Here is a 23,771-nt window from a genome sequence, read left to right on the forward strand (position 1 = left end):
CCAAGATAATAGACTTTACACTTATTAGCACATGTTTCTTAAATTTAGGTTATGTTCGGCCTTGTTCGAACTAACACATACTAGCCCTCGGCCATAATTAAATTTGGGTTATGCTTGACCTCGTTCGAACTAACACCTACTGGCCTCAGCCATAATTAAATTTAGGTTACATTCGACCTTGTTCGAACTAACACCTACTAGCCCTCATCCATCATTTTAGGCCATAATTTTAGGTTACGTTCGACCTTGTTCGAACTAACACCTACTGGCCCTCGGCCATAATAAAATTTAGGTTTCGTTCGACTTTGTTTGAACGAACACTTACTGGACTTAGGCCATAAATTTACGTTATATTTGACCTTGTTCGAACCAACACCTACCGGAACTCGGCCATATTCAAACACACAAAGAAAGAGCCAAGGCAGCTAAGCAACAGAAGCAAAAAACATACAAGTGTAGAAAGCGAACTACAGGAAAAGAAGCAAATGCAAAAAACAAATTTGACATTTCGCACTTAAAACATCTGTTACAAAGGCTTGTGAAGATGCCACCAAAAAATGCACAAAAGTTTACAAAAAAGAGAGGATGAAAAACTACTAATCACCGCCATTATGACCTTTTGCGCCTTCGCCACCTTGGTCACCTCCACTTATGCCGTCCACGCCCTCAGGATAAGCGGTGTCTTACCAAGCGTCCTCTTCAAGGTGATACACACCTTCACCATCCTCCTCATCACCCTCAGGAGTAGTAGGATCATACTCGCAAGCAACTCGAGCTTCACGGGTCTTAATGCGAACACCCTCGAGGACGACCTTGAAAACGGATCCCACCTTATGCAAATCTCGATATACATCCAATTAAGCCTCGGCATGAGTCTACTTCTCATATAATTCCCGAGGAACGTTGGGAAAGCTTGAAGTATAAAAAAAAGAGGGTTGTGCAAGCAGTTGAGCCTTCTCATCTTCTAACGTGACCACCCGACCATGAAGGTGGGCGTTATCTTTCTCCAGCCCTCCGACCCTACCCTCCAATCGTTCCTCCTTAGCCTTTGCCGTGGACTGGACATTCTCCCGTTGGGCCTGAAGGACACTGTGCACAAGCTCAAGCACCTCTAATCTTCTTTAACCGTCCAAGCGGAGAGACTCCGCCTTCTCAAGATCACTCTGCTTCTCTACAACTTTACCATTAAGGCCCTCCAACTGAAGCTGACATTCCTCTAATCGCCTACGCAGCTCAACCACTTGTGCTTGAAGGTCACTGCATTGGGCCTCCACGCCCTTGCTGACATTAAGCTCCTCTTCTTTACTTCTCAACGTCCCATCAAGGACACTACATTTAGCAATGGAATTCACCAGCTCATCACATCTCTCCTTTACCTTGTTTCGAAGGGCCTGCATGTCGCCACCCTCCTCGAGTCACCAACAAAACTCCCGGTACTTGCGTCGGTAATCAAAGTACTTGTTTTTCAATCTTATAAAATTTTTCCTATGCCTCTCCTCCCTTTGGGAGCTCTCGATCTCCAAAATCACAGTTTGCAACTAGAAAAAGAAAAGAAACAAGTCGGAAACAAAAACAAAGAAAAAAAGAAGAAAAGAACAAGACACCGAAAACTCACTCTAAGGGCAAGGCCAACAATATTCCTCGACAGAGTAGCGTCACTCAACTCCTTAAGGGTCTTATCCTCTATCTCGGATCAGAGGAGGACGAGGGTGGGGACCACGTACTCCATAATTTTCAACAAATCATGATCCATAGGGATTGCAATGGTCCTCATAGACCCCTCTAACATCACCTCGAGTTGGATAAATCTTTCGACCACCATCTTCAGTTCGCCCGCATCGACGACCGAACCCATCTTATAGCCTTCCTCAGCAACGTCTTTGCCTCTTTCATCGGCCAGTAAATAAGTATCATCAGTTGGACGAGAAGTCGACGATCCCTCTTGCCGCGAAGTATCAAGGACTCCAATGACTAACCCTTCTGGCTCCGTCATCACAAAAAGAAGAGACATACCTACTTCAGCTTCCGCCGACCTCAAAATATCTGATACCGGCTAGACGTCATCTCCGATGACAATGGTTGCTATATCACGGAGCAAAAAGTCTCCCCCCATTAAATCAACAGCCCGGGCAGCCCATTACCAACATCTACAGACCTCCTCTTCCGAGGCATCAAGTCTTCCTTTCCAGGTGCAAGCTCGTCGTCTTCTTCTATAAGATATTATAAAGAGGGGGTTGGGGTTCCCGTAATCGAGAAAGGAACAGGACTAGACGTAGGAGAAAGAGGAAGAAGGGTATAAGTAGAGGAAACTGAGGGCGAGGAAGGCATCATCCCGAACAGAGGTAGCTGCAGTCGAAGTGGGGGCGGAAGCCGAAGGCTTAGTGTTTTTCCTCTTTCGAATGCAGGCGCAGAGTTTTTCAATTTCCTCAAAGCTAAAGGTAGACCAAAAGAGAAGGGAAAATCAACAAGGATAGCCAAAAGATGAAAATAACTAAGACATCGGTAACAGAGATGACTCACCAGCTGAAGGGGGATGCGGCCCAAAGTTCTTCAAAAAGCCGGACCATTCACGGATCTCGACAATATGAGGCAGGAGTCGACCGACCCAGCCAGATATGTCCTTGATAGAAGGAAGGGGCGAGGTCTTAGCTACATGAAAAAAAGACGAGGAGTCAAAACCCATGACCAAGCAAACAAAAGTTACATTCATCATACAAGAGAAGTAGGAACTCACGATTGTAGCTCCAGGCCTCGGGGATCCATCAAAACTAACTACCACGTCCTTGGTTCTGATGAAGAAAAAATTGAACCAACACCGACGACTGGATTTATCATCCGTCTTCACCTCCTCGGCGGCGAAGATTCAATATCGCCCCCTATAAAAGCTAAGGGCAAACAAGTGGATCAGATGCTGAAGTGAGAGTTCGATCCCTTCCAGCTCTGCAAATTTAGTTAGCATCCTTATGAGCTTGTAAATGTATGGCGCAAGCTAAGCTGGGCAAATGCCGTAATAGCGACAGAATTCTTCCGCTAGCGGAAGGAGAGGAAGGGTGTAGTCGACTTGAAAAGGGTAGGCATAAAAGGCACAATACCCAGGGAAGTGGACCCAACTGTATCCCCTTCGGCCGGAACCAACTCGACATGGTCAAAAAGGCCGAACTTAGCTTTAATTGTGTCAAATCAGCTTCTGTCATCCCGGATTTGAAATTTCTAGGTTCGGCGTCAAGCGACTTGGAGAAATCAGATCTTATATCAGGGTTGTGAGGAACTATCTCCTCCACCGTTGGAAAATTCTCATCCATGACGGTGGCAGGAATACTCCCCACGTGAGAAGGGAACACCATCGGGTTTCGATATATGAATTCTAAAAACTTTCAAGTTATACCCTCTTATCCCTACTTTCAGTAAGGTAACGATGTACAGATTTTAATTAGGGAAAAAGGCCAGATTTATCCCTCTACTTTAGTAAATTATCCACGTTTGTCCCTTGTTTTAATATCCGTTTAAACATGTCCCTACCGTTAAAAAAGTAGACAAATTTATCCCTAACCCTAACAGAATTCCAACGTGGCACCTGGGTCCTACTCTTTGATTGCCAACTAGGCAAATTAAAAAACTCATACCCATTCAAATAGCCCATTACCCAGGCAGACCCATTTTTCCTCTTAAAACCCGTTTCTTCTTCCGCCCCACCCAAAACCACCTCCCTTTGCCATTACAATCCTAATCCATCAATGTAAAGCTTCATCAACAACTTACAATGCCTAGCCAAATAAACAACTCAGTATCTATGCATCCAGGAGCTTTCACCAAAAGCAAAATCCCCAAAGTGAGGTTCACGCACTTAAGAGAGATAAGGATAAAGCCTTCGTTATTTATTCTAATCGAATTCCTGTGACAACGGAGAGCGAGTTTGGTGACTGAATCGAAACAAGAGAAGATGGAAGGTAAAACCGAGAGTATTTTAGCTTTTGCGGTGAGGGAGAGCCTTTTATGGTTTTTCCCCTCAACTCAGAGCCATCTCCGACAGACGAGGGAGCATTTTCTACGGTGGCCTGAGGTTAAATACTGGAAAATTATGGCTAAATATTTGTCGGGGAATACGTCAGTAAGAAAATTGGTTCGTTCAGACTGTAAAAAAAAGTTTTTTTTAAAATGACGTTGTATTGTGCCAACTGAATTTTTAACAACGCTGGAAAAAATATATAAGACGGAGGTGATAACTGATTCTAATGGAGCTCTTCGCAATGAGATGAGAAATTGGGCAGGTTTAATACTGAGGAGGAAGAGTGGCCTCTAGGCCTTTTTGGGGTGCTTAGTATTCTTGGGTTAAAAAAATAAGAAACGTGTGAGACTAAATAGTATTTGCCTCTTAGTATTCTTGGGTTAAAAAGATTTGCCTCTTAGTATTCTTGGGTAAAAAAAATAAGAAACGTGTGAGACTAATTTGCCTAGTTGGCAATCGAAGAGAAGGGCCCGCTGCCATGTTGGAATTCTGTTAGGGTTAGGGACTAATTTATCTACTTTCATTAACGGTAGCGATATATTTAGACGGATAGTAGAACTAGGGACAAACGTGGATAATTTCCTAAAGTAGAGGGACAAATCTGACCTTTTTCCTTTTTAATTATGTATAGTTTAAGTTTTATCATATAGGTTCCTTAAAACTGTATAGTGAATATAAATTTATGCCTTTTCACTATACGTTGATAAATTTGCATTTACCTAATACTCAGCCTGAACAAGCTACAAACTTGTGATCTTTTCACGTATTACTCCAACAATTTAATCAATTTTTCCGGGCCATGGGAAAATACTGAAACCTTGATTATAGGACCTTCTAGTCTATATCTATATATATATTAAAGCAAGAAAGTTTGTATTGTGGTTAAGCCAAGTGACAAGCTACTATAAAGCCACTTGGCAATCTTAAATTTAAGACTGTGGGAGATTGTCAAATAAGGAAATATCACTTAAGAACTATATATGAAATTCCATTTATTGAAATTAAATTGAAATAAGAAATCTTTTAAAAAAAATAAAGTTCAATCATTCTACTAATATTTTCTAACTGTATTTTTTTATTTGGAAAGTAAAATTTTTTGATATCAATGGCATTTTGATTCCTTTTCTAATATCGAGTGAGAAGAATATATCCTACCGTAACCTAATGTGTAATTTTAATTTATTGTAAAAATTTAATACTTTTTAATGAGTTGAAGATAAATATATTTTAAGCTTTTAACCTAAATTTCAGAAGGTATCTATATTTAATAATTTATTTATTTCATAATGGGTAACCCAAAGTGTCTATTTTAGACTAAGTTTTCTTAATTTTAAACAAGTATACAATAAAATAATTTTTTTAAAGGCTAAAATATAAAATGAAGATAATAAATAAATGATACTCAAAAATATTATTGATAAATTTAAATATTAATCTGAGCAGTAGAATAAAAAATTAATGAATATAATTTATATATATATATATATATATATATATATTAAAGCAAGAAAGTTTACATTGTGGTTAAGCCAAGTGACAAACTACTATAACGCCACTTGGCAATCTTAAATTTAATATTGTGGGAGATTGTCAAATAAGAAAATATCACTTAAGAACTATATATGGAATTCCATTTATTGAAATTAAATTGAAATAAGAATTTATATCTATATCTATATATATATATTAAAGCAAGAAAGTTTGCATTGTGGTTAAGCCAAGTGACAAACTACTATAAAGCTATTTGGTAATCTTAAATTTAAGATTGTGGGAGATTGTCAAATAAGGAAATATCACTTAAGAACTATATATGGAATACCATTTATTGAAATTAAATTGAAATAAGAATTCTTTAAAAAAAAATAAAGTTCAATCATTCTACTAATATTTTCTAACTGTAATTTTTTATTTTTAAAGTAAAGAATTTTGATATCAATAGTATTTTGATTCCTTTTCTAATATCGAGTGAGAAGAATATATCCTACCGTAATTTAAAGTGTAATTTTAATTTATTGTAAAAATTCAATACTTTTTAATGAGTTGAAGATAAATATATTTTAAGCTTTTAACCTAAATTTCAGAATGTATCTATATTTAATAATTTATTTTATTTCATAATGGATAATCTAAAGTGTCTATTTTAGACTAAGTTTTCTGAATTTTAAACAAGTATACAATAAAAATAATTTTTTTGAAGGCTAAAATATAAAATGAAGATAATAAATAAATGATACTCAAAAATATTATTGATAAATTTAAATATTATATATATATTAAAGCAAGAAAGTTTGCATTGTGGTTAAGCCAAGTGGAAGCTACTAAAAAGCTACTTGGCAATCTTAAATTTAAGATTGTGGGAGATTGTCAAATAAGGAAATATCACTTAAGAACTATATATGGAAATCCATTTATTGAAATTAAATTAAAATAAGAATTCTTTTAAAAAAAAATAAAGTTCAATCATTCTACTAATATTTTCTAACTGTAATTTTTTATTTGGAAAGTAAAGAATTTTGATATCAATAGTATTTGATTCCTATTCTAATATCGAGTAAGAAGAATATATCCTACCGTAATCTAATGTGTAATTTTAATTTATTGTAAAAATTTAATACTTTTTAATGAGTTGAAGATAAATATATTTTAAGTTTTTAACCTAAAGTTCAGAATGTATCTATATTTAATAATTTATTTATTTCAAAATGGATAATCCAAAATGTCTATTTTAGGCTAAGTTTTCTGAATTTTAAACAAGTATACAATAAAAATAATTTTTTAAAGGCTAAAATATAAAATGAAGATAATAAATAAATGATACTCAAAAATATTATTGATAAATTTAAATATCAATTTGAGCAGTATAATAAAAAAAATAATGAATATAATTTTTATTACAAGAAAAAAAACTAAATTCATCTATTAATGAGAGTTATGGACTATAATATGAACAACTCTAAGTTATGGGTAATGCAATAACATGAACAAGGAATCAAAAAAGAAGAAAAAATATGTAATTAAATAATTTCAGTAGTAGATGTATACGTAATGATAAGACTTATTTGATCTTTGAGAAGAGCTTTTAAAATATTAATGATCTAACATATACTATATAAATAAGATACATGTATTTAAAACCGTTATAATAAATAAAACTAAAAAAATATAAATAATTGGCATAATTCCGGGAAATAAATTAAAAAAATTTAAATATAATTTAAATTATTATATAGTTAATTTAAATGGAAATTTAAAGTCAAACTTCCATATAAATGAAATAATTATATAAACTTTTATAATAGAGAGAATAATATAGGGGGGAGGGGGTATAAAGATAGTGTGGGTAAATTGATACGTTTAATTAATTTAAAAATAAATCTATATCTCTTGCTCAATTAGCATTTTCAGTTTTGAGAATCAAGACGTGTGATGTATGTGGTTTGGAGTCGAATACTTTTAAAATGATTCTCAGAAAGAGAATAGTCACATAAATATTGTTCGATTCTATCAATGTTTAAAGCAACTCCAATATGTTGGAAGGGAGTAGATCAACCATAAAATTACACAAGAATAAAGGAACTGATGACATACATTTCTGTGGGGATAATATTTTAAACTATGAATCGACTCAGACATCGGCTGAACAAATGTCAATTGTGTTGCCTTACGGTAAAATTAATTATCCAATTCTTTATAATTTATTTTATATCTCAATTGTTTGGAAGCAATACATACATTTTTTTTATTTTTCTATTAGTGCTAGCAGTTGCTATGCTAAATAGATAAGGGAGGATAGATTCTTCTCTAGTGGCTCATGTATGGACAATAACTTTTTAGCCCGTTGTTGATATTTATGTTCTCTCAAATTGTATGAGCTAATTGATCGAGCAACCGATGGGGTCGATATATATATATATATGTGTGTGTGTGTGTGTGTGTGTGTGTGTGTGTGTGTGTCAATTAGAATGAAATAGTTTTGGATAGGGTAAACACATAGATGAATATAATTGCACTATTTGGAATTGCTATTTACACAAAATAAAATGAATTACAAAAATCATAAGGTAAGATTCATTTAATTAAGAATTACATGTAGGAACTCATCTTCTTTTATTACATGTGCATCGTAGAAGAAAAATATTTTGAAGTAGGTTAATATTTATTTAATTATAATATATTAATCTTAACTATATCCCAAATGTATCATTTAAATTGTTAAAAATAAAGTGACTTTAATTGTGTGGTTAAAATTGAGTTAACTAGCAAAATTATTGAGCAAATTACGATCCAACTATTTTATAAGTTGATAACTCCCAAGTTAAAATATATTGGTTGTTAATAAATTATCATGTATGTATATTTTAATTTGTCATTGTATAATTTTAGGTTGGTAGAAGTTGATGTTGATGCGAGAATTTATTATGTTGAGATAATAATATAATATATTTTTATAATTTAAATTAAGATATTACTAAATGTATTTTTATTTGTTATTACTCTATATAGTATGACTTCACTCAGTTTTAATATAGATGAGATAGTTTAACTTGACACGGAATTTAAGAACGAAAAAGAAAACTTTTGAATTTTATGATCCTAACAATTTTGTGGGGCCATGATATTTATATGGGTGTAAAAACTTCTCATAATATGTAAAATGGGTAAAATAAAATATTTAAAGTTGAATTATTTCCAAATACATAAATGTGCCATTCTTTTGGAACAGACTAATAAGAAAAATATTTTATGTAAATTGAAAGAGAGGGAGTATTTATTTTTGAATAATATTATATTTTTATTTGTCTGTATCACCGACTACATATGGGGTTATAATATTTAAGTTTATATCAATAGTTATTCACATAATTTATTCTTTTTAATTTATAGAATTTAGGAGTATCATAATATTATCCGCACATCGTGCGGATACTAATACTAGTAGATATAAAACCATTTGATTAGGGCTTTAGCCATAATGAAATGTCCTTAATTCAATTAATTGCAAACTGCTACAACTTCATTTTTCAAATGTAGCTAAGCCAGAAAGTCAAAGACCAACCACTCTATCCAAATTAATGTAGGCACAAGGTTTTCCATTATGATTAATTGAAACTGTGTGATAATAAAGTCGACAAAAATGAAATTATCATGATGGAAAAACAAATCGAAGCTAATCTCATACATAATTTTCCCTTCTTTTTTTTTCCCCACTATAACTCTCAAGGTGAAAAAAGATAAAGTATGGCTGACCAATATTCATAAGTTATCCCAACAAAATAAAAAAGTTGACATCTCATGACACAACTATAGTCATCTATACAATGGCATAAGGTGAAACTTGGATATTTATTTGTAATCAATTTCCCATTTTTTTTAAAAGGTGTCAAGCCATGAAATACAATATACTGTCAATAACCTTACGTGTTAACAATTTAGATGCAGGAGAATTACACAACCTCTCACGAGGTTTCTACTTTTAATATATATATACATCCCCTATAGTCTTATTTTTATTTTTTCTGGATCATTTAAATATTTCACATACATCTATCCTTTCGTATTCTTTGAAACACAAGTATAATGTAACCCACAAATGGAAAAGTTTTTCTATGACAAACTAGCTTAATTTATGTAAAACTTCTATCCTTGGATGCATTGAATTTTAATTGTTTTATGCCTACCAACTTATCTAAAATATATTCCCACATAAATAATGATGGATATAATAAAATAAAACCGAATTCCTTAAATAAAATGATTATTTTTTCCCTAATCCCTTTTAAACTTTCATTCTATTTAATTTTTAGAAATTTTTAGTTTTATTTCTGTGTTTATTTTGAATTTCCTTTTAAGGAGTATTTGAAGAAGCTGAATTAAGGAAAATATGGATATATCTATGATCCAATAAAATATAAGAATATACTAACTACACAAAAGAAAAACATTAGCACGTAAAGGCAGCTTTGTGCATTCGTAGGTTATAATATGATTTTGCTACTTTAAATATGAAATAATGCTGATTGTGTAATTCTTGAAACCATAAGCAATATTGTTTACCTTTAAAAATTTATACGCGGTTTTAAGTATATATGGGTTAATTCAATACATATGTTTTATGACATTAGGTAAGAAAATAAAGATAAAAATAAACAGCCAAATTAATGGCGATATTGAGTCCGGGCATGGTTAAAAAGTTTAACAAGAAGCCTGCCTTCGATTCCGAGCCAACACTTATGAAGAACTTATGAACAAAAGCAATAACTTTTAGAAACAGAGAAAACAGACTTGATATGCATGTTACAGAGAGTTTATTAAATAATAGGCTTACCCTTTATATAGTAGAGGAGTTCTACCCTAAGTACAATCCTAAGAAAGATAAAAATTTTCCTTTTTGCTAATTACTGATATGCCGCTGATATGTACCAAGATCTATACCGTGATATCCAGTTGGGCATGTGTCCTTTGTTAATCGTGTGTAGTCGTTTGGCATTGCTTCACGGGTCTCGGAGCTCGAATCGGGTCCGGAGGAGGAGGGAGGACATGTTCTCGATGGCTCCGATGGCAGGTGTTGTGTTTGGGCCTTGATACTGAAGGCTCCCAACTTCGACTTCGATTCCTCGCAGTTACCTCTTTGTCTCGTTTGCCCTACCGGAAAATCGGGGTGCTCATTACCTCCGGTTTTACCCGCATACAAATATATGTTTTTACAAGTCAAAATATCGAGGAAAATTTGTGAGATTCTATCTACGATATAAAAAGTTCAACACATATTAAATAAGTTTTACATTTTTTAAAATGTTAAACCATTCTCTTATCTGAACATATATAATGGAACAACAGAAGTACGTATAAATTAACAAAATACAATGTGGTAATAATATAACATTGATTTGCTTAATCGCGATAATAATTAATAACTAGGTGGTGAAATTGTTTGTAGAAGTTGGAAAGAAAATGAAGCTAACGTCATATCTGTTTTTGCTTTAAGTATTTGATAAGCCAGCGAAGCTTTCACGCATGCATATGCTTTAAGCTAAACAAAAGAAGATCCCATCAAAACTGAATCTGAATCAAATAACCAAAAAGAAAAAAAAGAAGAAGAAGAGAAATTGTGTAAAATACAAAAAATAACATCAATTTTGTGTAAATAAATATATGAATTAATGGAATGTTACAAGAAAACTAAAGGAGAAATTGTCGGACAAAAGATCAAATTTTCCTTAAAGAATTGTGTGGGATGAGTTGTTACTCCTGCAACATCCCTCACTTTTCACTTTTTAGCAGCTTTTAAAATTTTAAATCAATTAATTAATAGCATTAGCATGTTCCTAAAATTATGCTTTTCAGTTGAAGTAGCTTTAAAATCGGCAGAAATTAGAAAATAGCCATATTTACAACTGGTCGTTCAAAAATAGCTCAGTTTCAAAAGTAATCGAAATTTAGCTACTTTTCTTGTAAAGATAAATTTGAGCAAAAACAATGTTGAAAATCCGGAAAATACGCCAGTATATTATGCTGGAGTTCCAAGATAAGTATGTTGGAACTCCAACATAATATGATGGAGTTCCAGCATAAGTACACTAGAACTCCAGCATAATATACTGGAGTTCCAGCAAGTATACCGGTCCAGCATAATATACTGGAGTTTGGAGCATCAGTGCTCCAGTCTCTAGTATATTATATTGGAGCCAGCAAAGTATACTGGTCCAGCATAATATGTTGGAGTTCATACACATGTGCACCGAACTCCAGTATATTATGCTGGATCGGTCACTGTTGCAGCAAAATAGTGACTATTTTTCATTGACTTGGTAAACGCTGGCTATTTTTGAATGACTAGTCCGAAAACTGGCTATACCGTGCTATTTTTACTTTAAAATCTTTATATAAATATAATTTACAGTAATCAAAACAAGAACGGTAGGATATTATATGAACCTACCTTATTTGGAAAAGATTATATGTTGTCGGCACATAAAATCTACAATATGATTTTATATGACTACAATTTCTTCTTCCACTTCTAATTAAAGCCCTCTTAGAAATTTGAAAATACGCGATATTTCAATTGGAACATAAAAAAGTAAAATTTTATTTTCATAATAAAAGAGAACAGTAACTAATTACTTTGATTGTTATTCCTAAGAACTTGCTGCTGTTGAATCTTGTATGAATTAAAACATTCAGCTATATAAAAAAAAATTCTATTTAAGTGAGTTCTTTGTATCTACTATCACTCAAACAAATGCTAAAATTCTCCAAGAATTAAGCTTCCAAGTTGATTTAGCAAAACAAAGAATAATTTTCACTCGAGAAAATCTTTGTTCTTTGTGTTAAAAATTAAACAAATATACGAAGTATCATTAATGAAAATGCAAAGAATAAAGAGAAGATCTGGTTTGCTGCTGCCACATAAAAAGGGGTTCTCATAAGATTTTAATTTTGACTAAATTAATGATTTTTTTTTATAAAAATATGGAATGAGACCCAAGAAAGAACATTTTTATGCCCAAGCAAAGGATATATTAGTCCAAAAATTAAGTACCCCCATTCTTGGTCATGAGTATACAAGAGTTGTATTACCCTATAAAGTGGCGACAATATCTCAACAAATAAAATCTTTTTTAAAGAAATCAAATTGATAAAGATCATTACTTCCTTTTTTATGACACAACATTTACTCCATTTCACAACGTCATTTTTTTTAACCCCACCACCCCCCGAATCCCCCCCCCCCCACCAACTAGCAATTTACCACCATTACAAGAATACATATGTATGTAATTTGTAGTCCTATATCCTAAGATTATACATATGTTATACACAGTGTCTAGTTGAACCTATATTCAAAGGTGCAATTGTTTACAGATTGTCACATTGGGTCATTGACACAGTACCAACTAGAGGATAAAGAGTGTGTGTGTAAATGAGAAAGGGAGAGCAAGAAAGGAAATGGGGTGAGAGAAAATGAAGCAGCTGAGTTGGTTTTGACAATCACAGCTGCTAATCAGGCTTCTGTTATTCATTCAGATTTCTGTGTTCTTGGGTAACTTTCTGAATTTCGTTTTGTTTTGAAGATCCAATTTTTTTGCTTGTTTATTGAGAATCATTTGTTCCATTTTATTGGGTCAGTGTTCTTGATGTGAACACTGCTTTTTATTTTGATGTTGTGGGTACCAATGACACTTTTAGAAACAGTTTTTGCTTCCAGATTTTGTTCTTCTGGTTTGTTTTTTCAATTCAAATTATAAAAAGATTGATTTTTTATGTGGTTTTACTCGTGCCCGTTTGCTCAAAATAAGTGATTTTCATGTTGGGGTTTGTAAATCTTGTCAATTAGGAGTCTACTTACCAGAAAAAAAAAGAATCTTGGTAATTAAGAGTTAATGAAAATATCTCCATTTTCATTTTGCTACTTGACAAGTCTATTAATGAAGCCTTAATCAGAATTAGGGGTTGCTTAGAAGTTAGAATGTTCCCCTTCTTGAATGAATTTGATATATCTTGTCAATTGGTGAATTGAGGGAACATACTGTCAAATTATGATGTGTATAGCAGTTAATCTTTATGAGATATAATTGTCTAACAAACTGATAATTCTTTCATATTTTTGAGATATATCTGGCTTATAGCGCAGTTTGTAATGTATGAGACCTGATTCTCAGTCATTTCTTCCCTTCCTTCTCCTGTTCAGGTTGCTTTTAGTGTACAGGCATTGAAGCTTTTAAGTTGAAAAGTAACTGTAGCTGCACCTCTGGTTTGTTCTTGGCAGATCCCAGAGGCATAGAACAGGTATTTTGCAATGATGTATTAACTTCAATGCCCATTTCACATGATTTTCATTCCTAGGCCTTGATCCTGTACACCCAAAATTGGTTTTGTCTGCTTTCTTCTTAATCTGTTCTCTTTTCCTGTAGGGGCTTGATAGTTAAGCAATTTAAGGTTTGATACTGGTCTGGGATCCATAATTTCTATTACTGGTATAGATTCCAAGGGTAAATCCAGTCGTTTTCTTGTTCTTTGCTGGAGTCATGGCAACCTTGAAACATTCGGACTCCAGGCGCAAGTATTCTTGGTGGTGGGATAGTCATATCCCAAAGAACTCAAAATGGCTTCAAGAGAATCTTACTGGTGAGTATCTCTGTACTTGGCTCTACTTTTGTTTTTGTTCTCCTTGGCCTTGCAGAAATTGCTTAGTTCTTACTAATATTTTTATGCGCTCATTTTCCTTGGAAGAAATAGATCTACTGTCCTTAATTATGTCTCCTATGTTGTCTATTTGGTGTTGTGATTTTTATTTGGATCACAAAAAAGTAATGTCTATGGTTACACTTGAATAGAATATGATAGTTGGATTTGATACCATCTGCTTCATGCATTTATTTTTCGAGAAGGAAAATATATATCATCAAAGCATCAAAGAGAAACAAATATATTTTTTCCACATAGTGCTTACCATGATTTTATTATATTGTGGTAAAAGGTTTCATGCACGCTCAGATCATATTTTGCAAATGCTTTTCCTTGTGTCTTGCTTTATGCCTTTACCATAAGAATCTGTACTTAACAATGTGGCCATTGTAGGGCATATGTATATGATGCGTACATGTAGCTTATGCTTGGGAATTGGTTACCTGCATTTTTTTTTGAGTTTTTCAAATTGAGAAGTTTTTCACCAGAGTATTTAAAATGTGTTTCATTGTTCCATTACCTTCTACTATCGGTTATTTTTGCATAAAATTCTTGGAGTGTCTACATAACTTATCTTTCTGCCCAAAAACAAGACTAACATTCGGGGACTTGCCTTGAATCTATGTTCTAGCTAGTCTTCATGTTACCGTCCCTCTTTCCCGAGGCCGATATTTTTTGGTAAGGGGTGATATGGGCTGCCTTCTAAACTTTTCACAAACTAAAATCTTTTCTTTTATGTTTATTGGTAATGACAATGGCTTGTGAAATTAAATAGGGGCTTTTCCTTTTTGATTGAATAGCCCATTCTCATGATCTTCAGAAAGTAGGTAGGCAAACCTATATGTCCTTAGTAGCAGTTGCAGAGAAGGACCGATTTCATTCAACATTTGATTCACAAAATTTAAAATATCTTCATTTTGTTAAAGAGTATGAATTTCAGATATCTTTAGAAATTAGTTTTGCCTCCCAAACGTTTGCAGAATTTGTCTTTACTGTTTCCCTATAGATTGGTGCTCCAGTCTCTTCAAATCCCACTGCCTCCCTCTCTTGTGTATGTAACACAGTATGTGCACCCCTGCCTAGTGCCAGTGCCTGTCATAGAGAACCTTGCCTTTTTATTCCCGTATAATATACATGTATTCTGTAATGTAAGTATTCATTAATACCCAACTCTTAATGGAAATATATGCAAAAACACTTCAATTGGCACCATGCTTGCTAACCTCAACTCACTCCTGTATTTCACTCAACCTAGCATATTTAATATATTTAACATTATATATGTGCATATATAATGGGAAAAGGTATCTAAGCAGTTGTAAAAGCTGGTGGAATAATGCTGTGGCATTTTGTCTCCTCTCCTCATTTAACAAAAACTTCTGCTTGTTTAACAGGAAAAGTATGTATTAATTCTTTATAATAGATTTTCTCATCCAATATGAGGAATTAAACCTGTTTTATTTTCGCAGAAATGGATTCTAAAGTGAAGGCAATGATCAAGCTCATCGAAGAAGATGCAGATTCATTTGCAAGAAGGGCTGAAATGTACTACAAGAAAAGGCCTGAGCTAATGAAATTAGTCGAGGAGTTTTACAGGGCATACCGAGCATTAGCTGAAAGATATGACCATGTAACGGGCGAGCTTAAGCAGGCCCAAAAGACCATGTCAGAGGCATTTCCCAATGAAGTACCCTTTCTTCTTGAAGATTCGCCAGTGAGATTTTCCTCACAGGAGGCAGAGCCACATACTCCTGAAGGGTTGCGCCCTACTCATGCTTTGCCGGATACAGGTGACTTGAATCAGCATGCAGTGGGCTTACTGCTATCAAGAATGCATGCTGTACAGAAGAGTGGAGATTCTGATAAGGGAACAAGTGAGTGGGGTCTAAAACAATTGTGTGAGATGCTTGGGGCTGGGGAAGAAATGCTAAAGAATTCAAAGTTCCTTGAGGGAACATTGAAAAAAGGTTTGAACTGCAATTCAGAGGAAAAAGTACAAAGTTTGCATTCTCAAGTATCTGAATTATCAATTGAGAATCAAAACCTCAAGGCCAAAGTTGTTGCCGAGTCAGAGCGTGCAGGTCAAGCTGAAGGGGAAATTCAAATGCTGAAAGAAGCCCTAGCTGGTGTGGAGGCGGAAAAAGAAACTACATTCCTGCAATATCAGCAATGCCTGGAAAAGTTGTCTGCTGTAGAGAGGGATCTCAGTACTGCACAGAAGGACTCCTTTAAGTTCAATGAACGGGCTAGTGAAGCTGGAAATGAAGTTCAGAAGTTGAGGGAATCCCTTATCAAATTGGAGGCTGAAAGAGATGCTGCTTTGAGCAAACACAAGGAGTATCTGGAGCGGATATCTAGTTTGGAAGATAAGGCTTCTCAAGCACTTGAAGACACAAAAGGAGTAAATGAGCGAGCAATTAAGGCAGAAGCCGAAACTCAGCATCTGAGGAATGAGATCTGTAAATTAGAGTCTGAAAAAGACTCTTGCTTTCATCAGTATAAACAATGCCTGGAAAAGATTTCTGAACTGGAGAAAAAACTCTTGGCGTCTCAAGAAGAATCCAGACTTCTTAGTGAGAAAGCTGATAGAGCTGAAAGTGAGATCAAGAAACTGAAAAGGCTGGTTATGGAGCTAACAGAGGAGAAAGAAGCCTCAGTCCGTGAGTATAAAAACTGTCTGGAGAAAATATCCAAGCTTGAGCATGAACTGTTATGTGCACAAGAGGATGTAAAACGCCTTAATGGTGAGCTTTCGGCGGGCGCTACTAGGCTTAGAAATGCTGAAGAGAAGTGTGTTCTGCTTGAGACATCAAATCAGTCATTGCACACTGAGGCAGATAGCTTGGCGAAGAAGATAACTATGAAAGATGAAGAGCTTTCTCAGAAACAAAGGGAGCTGGAGAAACTTCAAAGTGATTTGCAATATGAGCACTTAAGACATGCACAAATTGAAGCCACACTTTTGGCTTTGCAAAATTTGCACTCTAAATCTCAAGAGGAGCAGAGAGCTCTGGCGTTGGAGTTCAAAAATGGCCTTCAACTGTTGAAGGACATGGAAACAAGCAAAAATAGTCTGGAAGATGAACTTCGTAGAGTGAAGGATGAAAACCAAAGCTTGAGTGAACTGAAATTGTCCTCAACCATCTCGTTTGAGAATCTGGAAAATGAAATCCTTAGCCTGAGGAAGATGAAAATGAGACTTGAAGAGGAGGTTGCAGAACAAGTGGGACTTAATAACAACCTTCAGCAAGACATTTCATGTTTGAAGGAGGAAATCAAGGGCCTAAACAGGAGCTACCAGGCTTTGGTGGAGCAAGTGAAGGGTGCAGGTTTAAATCCGGAGTGTATTGAGTCTTCAATAAAGAGCTTGCAGGAAGAAAGCTCAGAGCTGAGAATAATGTCTGAGAAGGACAAACTAGAGAAAGAAGTCCTTCACAAAAAGCTGGAGAATATGGATGAACTTCTGAGAAAGAAGGCTGTTTTGGAGAGTTCCCTATTCGATGTGAATGGCGAGTTGCAGGGATCGCAGGAAAAGGTGAAAGCGCTGCAAGAGTCTTGCCAAATTCTCGATGGAGAAAAATCGACCCTCGTCGCTGAGAAATCCGCTTTGCTAACTCAGTTGCAAATTATAACTGAGAGCATGCAGAAACTCCTAGAGAAAAATGCTGTTCTTGAGAACTCTCTTTTTGGTGCAAAAGTTGAACTTGAAGGTCTCAGGGAAAAATCCAAGGGTTTAGAAGAAATCTGCCAATTGCTGAAGAATGAGAAGTCCAATCTTCTTGCTGAAAGAGGTAGCCTAGCTCTTCAGTTGGAAAGCGTTGAACAGAGACTAGAATACATGGAATCAAGATTTACAGGATTGGAAGAAAAATATGCTTGCCTGGAGAAGGACAAAAAAGCAACTAGCTTAGAAGTAGAACAACTGAGAGCTGCAGTTGGAATGGAGAAACAAGAAAGGGCCAAATTTTCTCATCAGAGTGAGACCCGATTAATTAGTATGGAGAACCATATTCATCTCCTACAAGAAGAAAGTAAGTGGAGGAAGAAAGAATTTGAAGAGGAGCTCGACAGAGCTGTGAAAGCCCAGTGTGAAATTTTCATCCTGCAGAAATTCATACAAGACATGGAAGAAAAGAATTATACTTTGTTGGTTGAGTGTCAGAAACATGTTGAGGCATCCAAATTGGCTGACAAGCTGATTACAGAGTTAGAGAATGAGAGCCTTGAGCAGCAGGTCGAAGCAGAGCTTTTGCTAGGCGAAATTGAAAGGCTGAAACTGGGGATATATCAGGTTTTTAAGGCCCTTGACACCGAATCTTATTTTGTATCTGAAGATAAGGTCGAAAATGAACAAAGTTTTCTGCGTCATATTTTGGGTAATATAGAGGATCTAAAATGTTCGCTCGGAGAATGCGAGGATGATAAGCAGCAGGTGTTGGTTGAAAATTCTGTTCTCCTAACTATACTTGCACAGCTGAAATCAGAGGCCCTGGAACTTGAGTCGGCGAAGAAATCTGTAGAGGAGGAGTTCAATGTCATGGAGGAGAAGCTTGTCACAGCGCAGAAAGACAATCATGAACTCCTAGAGATGAATACGAAGTTGGGACTTGAAGTGAGCAGGGGCAGTCAACTAACGGCTGTACTTGATGCAGAGGTTGGGAGTCTGTCCGTCGAGCATGGTCAGTTGCAGACAGCTTATCTTGAATTAAAAAAGAAATACTCCCAAGTTCTTGAGGACAACAGAACTTTGTTGCAAACAATCACAGAGATCAGGGAGGAGAAATGGATGGTGGAGCAGGAAAATGATGCCGTTTTACTCGATAGTATAGCTCTTAGCAATCTCTCAACAGTTTTGATGAGTATTGGTAGTGAGAAAACTGCCGAGCTGAAGTCAGTATGTGAAGATATGCACAATCTTTATGGTGTAATTAGTGACTTTGATAAGGAGATGGGCATATGGAAGGAGAAGCTGGAAATGAAGGAGACTGAAAACTTACTCCTCAAGGAATCAGTTCAAAGACTAGAAGAGGAGCTCCATGAAGTCAGGGAATCTAACTGTCATTTGAAGTTGGAAGTTTCCACTGGAAAAGATTTATTTGATAAGCAGGAAGCAGGGCTCTTGGAAGCCAAACAGAAGCTTATAACATCTGAGAATTTGAACTCAGAATTGTGTAAGACTCTCGATGCACTAAAAACTGACCGTCAAGAATCCATGCTGACAAATGAAATTCTAGAAAAGAAGATAGTTGAAATATCAAATACAAATACTACTCAAAGCGAAGAAATTGAAGTCCTTCGGGAAGTGAATATGAACTTGGTAGCTGAACTGGGTAAGTTGCATGAAGAAATTGAAGAGCAACGAATGCGAGAAGAATATTTGAGTTCGGAGCTCCAAGAGAAGAACTATGAATTTGAACTATGGGAGGCAGAGGCAGCAACCTTCTATTTTGATCTCCAGATCTCCTCTGTTCGCGAAGTACTACTGGAAAACAAAATGAATGAGTTGACTGAGGTGTGTGAGAGACTCGAGGATAAAAATGCTTCCAAAGATTTGGAGATTGAACAGATGAAAGGAAGAATTAATTCGATGCAGAGTGAAATTGGAGAACTGAAGTCACAGTTACATGCACATGCTCCTGTAATTGCTTCTCTGAGGGATGACGTTGTTTCACTTGAGCATAATGCTCTTCTCCTTATGAAAGTTAATCTAGCTGGCTCTCAGGAATCAAAGGTAATAAACTTTCTCATATGTAAGCAATTTTATTCTTTTATTCTAGTATTTACTACAGCTAACAACATATCTATGTTTGGGTTTGAATGGAGTTCTGGTCTTTCTGTACATGACCGACCGTTGCTTTAAAACATCAATTAGTGATTTGATTGCTCAAAGATTTCCTCCATATGTAATTGAAAATATACTTATAATGTATCTCTCCTTTACTTCCTAATACAATTCTTGGCCAAGATTTCTTTTAAAATTCTTGAATGAGGATTGTAAATCTTTTATGAGCTAGTTCCAGTGAAGAGTTTCTAGTCTTAGGGCTAAACCATTTTTATATTTTCTGAGAGTCCTAAGTTTATAGCCTGCAATAATTGTCAAAGGATATCTAGTTGAACAAACATTCCTTTAACAAATTGTATTATATTGCGGAGTTGTCTTGTGGATACATTGAAAACTATCTTGTTTTGAAAATTTAATAAAGTGCTCCAGTATATATACAGCATCAGCATTTCCCAAGTTCTCAACCCTGTTCTTAAGTTTCAGTCTGAGAATATAGCGATGAGCTCCAACTTTTTGCTGAAATTTGTTCTTGTTGCTTGCATTTGCAGTGTGTTGAAGTTGAGGTTCATTCAGATCAATTTAGCTCCAACAAGCTGACAGATGGTCAATCCATCATGCCAAAAGGTGTTCTTGATTTGCAGGAGTTGAGGACTAGGATTAAATCAGTTGAGAAAGTAGTGGAAGATATGAACAAGCCTATTTTGCATCAACCGTTACATATCAAGGCTGTCCGAGATAGTACTGCTAGTGAAATTGAGGTATTAAAATCTCAGCACACTCCGGATCGAGAGAAACACGCGCTTGCAGGAAGGAGGGGTCACCAGAATGAGCATGGTGATGACCGTAATCGACGTAAAGCAAAACCTAAGTCTTTTGAAGTAAAAAATGGGACGCTAATGAAAGATATACCACTTGATCATGTCTCTGATAGCTCACCGGAAAGAATTAGAAGAGCTACTTCTGCGGCAGAGAGAGTGGATGATCAGATGCTTGAGCTGTGGGAAACTGCAGAAGGCAGCAGCCTAAGTCGTAGCATGAGGGATTTTAAGAAACGGGCAAATCATCCAACAGAGGGGCCTACCTCGAGCAATCAATTCAGGAATTTGGATTGGAGGGGCAAACATCCACCTACAGAGTCAGAAGTGGAGAAGGAGTTGGGTGTGGACAAGTTAGAGTTATCAATGAACTTGTCCGAGGCAAATCAAGAAATGAACAAGAAGATTCTCCAGCGACTTGCTTCTGATGCAGAGAAATTGATGAGTCTTCAGATGACTGTTGATAACCTGAGAAGAAAGATGGAGGCAAACAGAAAGGCCAGAAAGCCCAAAAATGTCGATTTTGAAACAGTTAAGGAGCAGCTACAAGAAGTTGAGGAGACGGTCGTACAGCTGGTGAATTTGAATAGCCAATTGATGAAGGGTACAGAGGAAAGTAGCTCATATTCTACAGGAAGTGCTTCAGCAGACACGAAAGAGGTGATGAATATCCGTCAGAAGAGAGTTTCAGAACAGGCAAGAAAGGGGTCTGAGAAGATTGGACGGTTGCAGCTAGAGATTCAGAAAATTCAGTACATTTTGCTGAAACTGGAAGACGAAAAGAAAAGTAAAGCTAGGAGCAGATTTTCCAGGAGCAACACAGGGATCATACTGAAGAACTTCATCCATATCGGGAGGAGGAACAGTGAGAAGAAAAAGAAGGCTCATCTTTGTTGCTTTAGACCTTCCAGTAGCAGCAGCAGCAGTAACAGCAACATCAGATATCGCGTCTAATGGTTCTAACCTTACTACTTTGTTGGGAGGACGAGGATCATTTCTTGTGTGTCAGAGAGAAACTGATCCTTGTTTAGTTTTAGAAGAAGCGTTAATAATTTAGAATGGACCTAGTTCCAAAATAAGCTTGGTCATGGATACTATTTTGATTATTCAGACTTTTAACTGTAACGAATTCTAGCAGTGCTTTATGATTTGTAATTCTTATGTTTGTGAAATTCTCTAGGGTATTATCAGTCTAATATAGCTTCAGCTTGTTCATGTAGATTTCTGCTAAATCCATATTATGCAAGCCTATTAACTCCCGAATGGAGGCGGAAGGTGCCCCCCATATATATTTTACAACGAAATTTAACTTCCAGCAACAAGAAGTAAGAAGTAATTAATCTGATTGCATAATATCAGGATCTAGTAGGTAGGAGCTTGCTGTAGGGGAACTCATTTTTGAGAGGGCTGTGACTCAAGTGTTACAGCTCCTACTTATCTCTAAAAGCAAGGTACTTACTTAAATAGGTCCGTCAATTGCATTAGCATGCAACTATTATAGTAATTATAACACAAGATGCTATGATGTCTCTTGTTTTAATATATCTCAATTGATTCTATGATTTCCAAGTATAAAAGAACACCTTTAAGCCGGTTCTATACTATTAGTGTTTAACTATCATGTATTTTGCACATAATCTATACTATAGTAAAAGTACAAATGTTCTTATCGAAATAATGTTCACTGTTCTTATCCTTTAAATGTATCACACTGAACAAAATAGTCATTTAACCTATATTTCTGTATCTATATCTATACTATATTAAAAGCACGAAGGCCCGTTCGTCTTTTTTTACCCTTTAAAAATAGATTTTACACTAGACAAAATAGTCATTTAATTATTTTTCTAATTTTTAAGAATGGTCATTTAATTAGTTTCCTAATATTTAAGACTTCAAAATCAATTGAATTTTGTGTATCAAAATCCTTCCTTATTTAATTTTTCAAGTGTAAAAGAATAACTAAACAAAGTTTGTAAATTTAGTTATCAAATCATTCGACAACTTTCAACTCCTTTCATGCTTAGGAGTATTTTTTTTTGTTCAGTTTTAACATTTTAGGCTGCAAAGAGTAAGGCCACAAAACTATTCACTCTTTCTTCGTATTGAAATTTATCAACTCTATTACTATATAAAAAAGGTTGTAAATTATTTTTTTCAATTGCAATTGATAATATTTCGTAAATTATTTTAAATTTTATTTATTAAATATTCTCTGGAGCTTAATATTTGAAACTTTAAAAGCAATTCTGATGTAACCTTATATAAATTCTTTTTTTATTTGATCTTGAATATTCTTTAAAGAAAAACTAGGAGATTATCGTTTTTACATGTGGTATTATAGATTTAGGAGTTCCTAGTTTGTATTATGGAATTATAACCGATTAGTATTCATAGTTTTTGTTATTCATATTATTCGTAGGTATTTTTGAATTCAATTGAACCAAGTCTCCTATTTTACGTTCAACTCTTATTTCACGTGCTGCAAACCCTGAGAAAATATTGTTTCCTTCTAGTAATTTGAAGTCAATTATGAACACGCCACTTTGAATTTTATGTATAGAATTTTGATCATTTAATATAAATAAAAATTTTGATTAACCTTTTTTTATTTATTTTAAAATTATGTTCTTTTTGAATTACACAATCTGTTATAATTTACATAGATTATGGTTGCACGTAGTTAATGAATTCTTCCATAGATTTGGTCGATTCATGGCACAATAATTTTTTTCATAAATTATATTACTTCGTTTTACTGAAGGCAAAGAAAGGTTGGAGCTTTCTGATTTTAGTCTTTAGAGGTCTATTAGCAAACATATCTTTATTTGTACATATTTATTGATTTGTATACATCCATGTGTAATGCATAAGGCCAATTAGTGAAAGTTGATTGTCAAAAGTTTCTTCAAAATATTTAGCACCTATTATTCTTCTATTAACAATAATCTTAACATAACTTTATGTATAAAAAGAGCTA

At 34.9% G+C, this 23,771-nt stretch overlaps 2 protein-coding genes across 2 annotated transcripts; one reads left to right on the forward strand and one right to left on the reverse strand.

Moving 5' to 3' along the window:
• Positions 1 to 1,121: 1,121 nt before the first annotated feature.
• On the reverse strand, positions 1,122 to 1,993 carry LOC138871857 (uncharacterized). The gene is made up of 3 exons (XM_070149766.1): positions 1,793 to 1,993; positions 1,438 to 1,538; positions 1,122 to 1,329 (listed from the first exon to the last, which is right to left on the reverse strand). The coding sequence occupies exons 1-3, from the start codon at positions 1,991 to 1,993 to the stop codon at positions 1,122 to 1,124; spliced, it is 510 nt and encodes a 169-aa protein (XP_070005867.1).
• Positions 1,994 to 12,781: 10,788 nt separating this feature from the next.
• On the forward strand, positions 12,782 to 22,010 carry LOC104223979 (protein NETWORKED 1A-like). Its single transcript, XM_070161366.1, has 5 exons — positions 12,782 to 13,049; positions 13,698 to 13,795; positions 13,921 to 14,134; positions 15,664 to 19,925; positions 20,525 to 22,010. The coding sequence occupies exons 3-5, from the start codon at positions 14,035 to 14,037 to the stop codon at positions 21,743 to 21,745; spliced, it is 5,583 nt and encodes a 1,860-aa protein (XP_070017467.1). The 5' UTR covers positions 12,782 to 13,049; positions 13,698 to 13,795; positions 13,921 to 14,034; the 3' UTR covers positions 21,746 to 22,010.
• Positions 22,011 to 23,771: the final 1,761 nt, after the last annotated feature.

Source organism: Nicotiana sylvestris, chromosome 1 (genome assembly GCF_000393655.2).
Source record: "Nicotiana sylvestris chromosome 1, ASM39365v2, whole genome shotgun sequence".
NCBI classification, from domain to species: domain Eukaryota; kingdom Viridiplantae; phylum Streptophyta; class Magnoliopsida; order Solanales; family Solanaceae; genus Nicotiana; species Nicotiana sylvestris.

What these genes read in the sequence shown, in the direction of transcription:
- LOC138871857 (XM_070149766.1), bottom strand. Translation starts at nt 1,993, where the DNA reads ATGACGGAGCCAGAAGGGTTAGTCATTGGAGTCCTTGATACTTCGCGG. An exon ending in AAAGATTTATCCAACTCGAG is followed by an intron (nt 1,539 to 1,792) that starts GTGATGTTAGAG and finishes TTCTTTTTCTAG; the next exon opens with TTGCAAACTGTGATTTTGGA. An exon ending in TACTTTGATTACCGACGCAA is followed by an intron (nt 1,330 to 1,437) that starts GTACCGGGAGTT and finishes TGCTAAATGTAG; the next exon opens with TGTCCTTGATGGGACGTTGA.
- LOC104223979 (XM_070161366.1), top strand. Translation starts at nt 14,035, where the DNA reads ATGGCAACCTTGAAACATTCGGACTCCAGGCGCAAGTATTCTTGGTGG. An exon ending in GCTTCAAGAGAATCTTACTG is followed by an intron (nt 14,135 to 15,663) that starts GTGAGTATCTCT and finishes TTATTTTCGCAG; the next exon opens with AAATGGATTCTAAAGTGAAG. An exon ending in CTGGCTCTCAGGAATCAAAG is followed by an intron (nt 19,926 to 20,524) that starts GTAATAAACTTT and finishes TTGCATTTGCAG; the next exon opens with TGTGTTGAAGTTGAGGTTCA.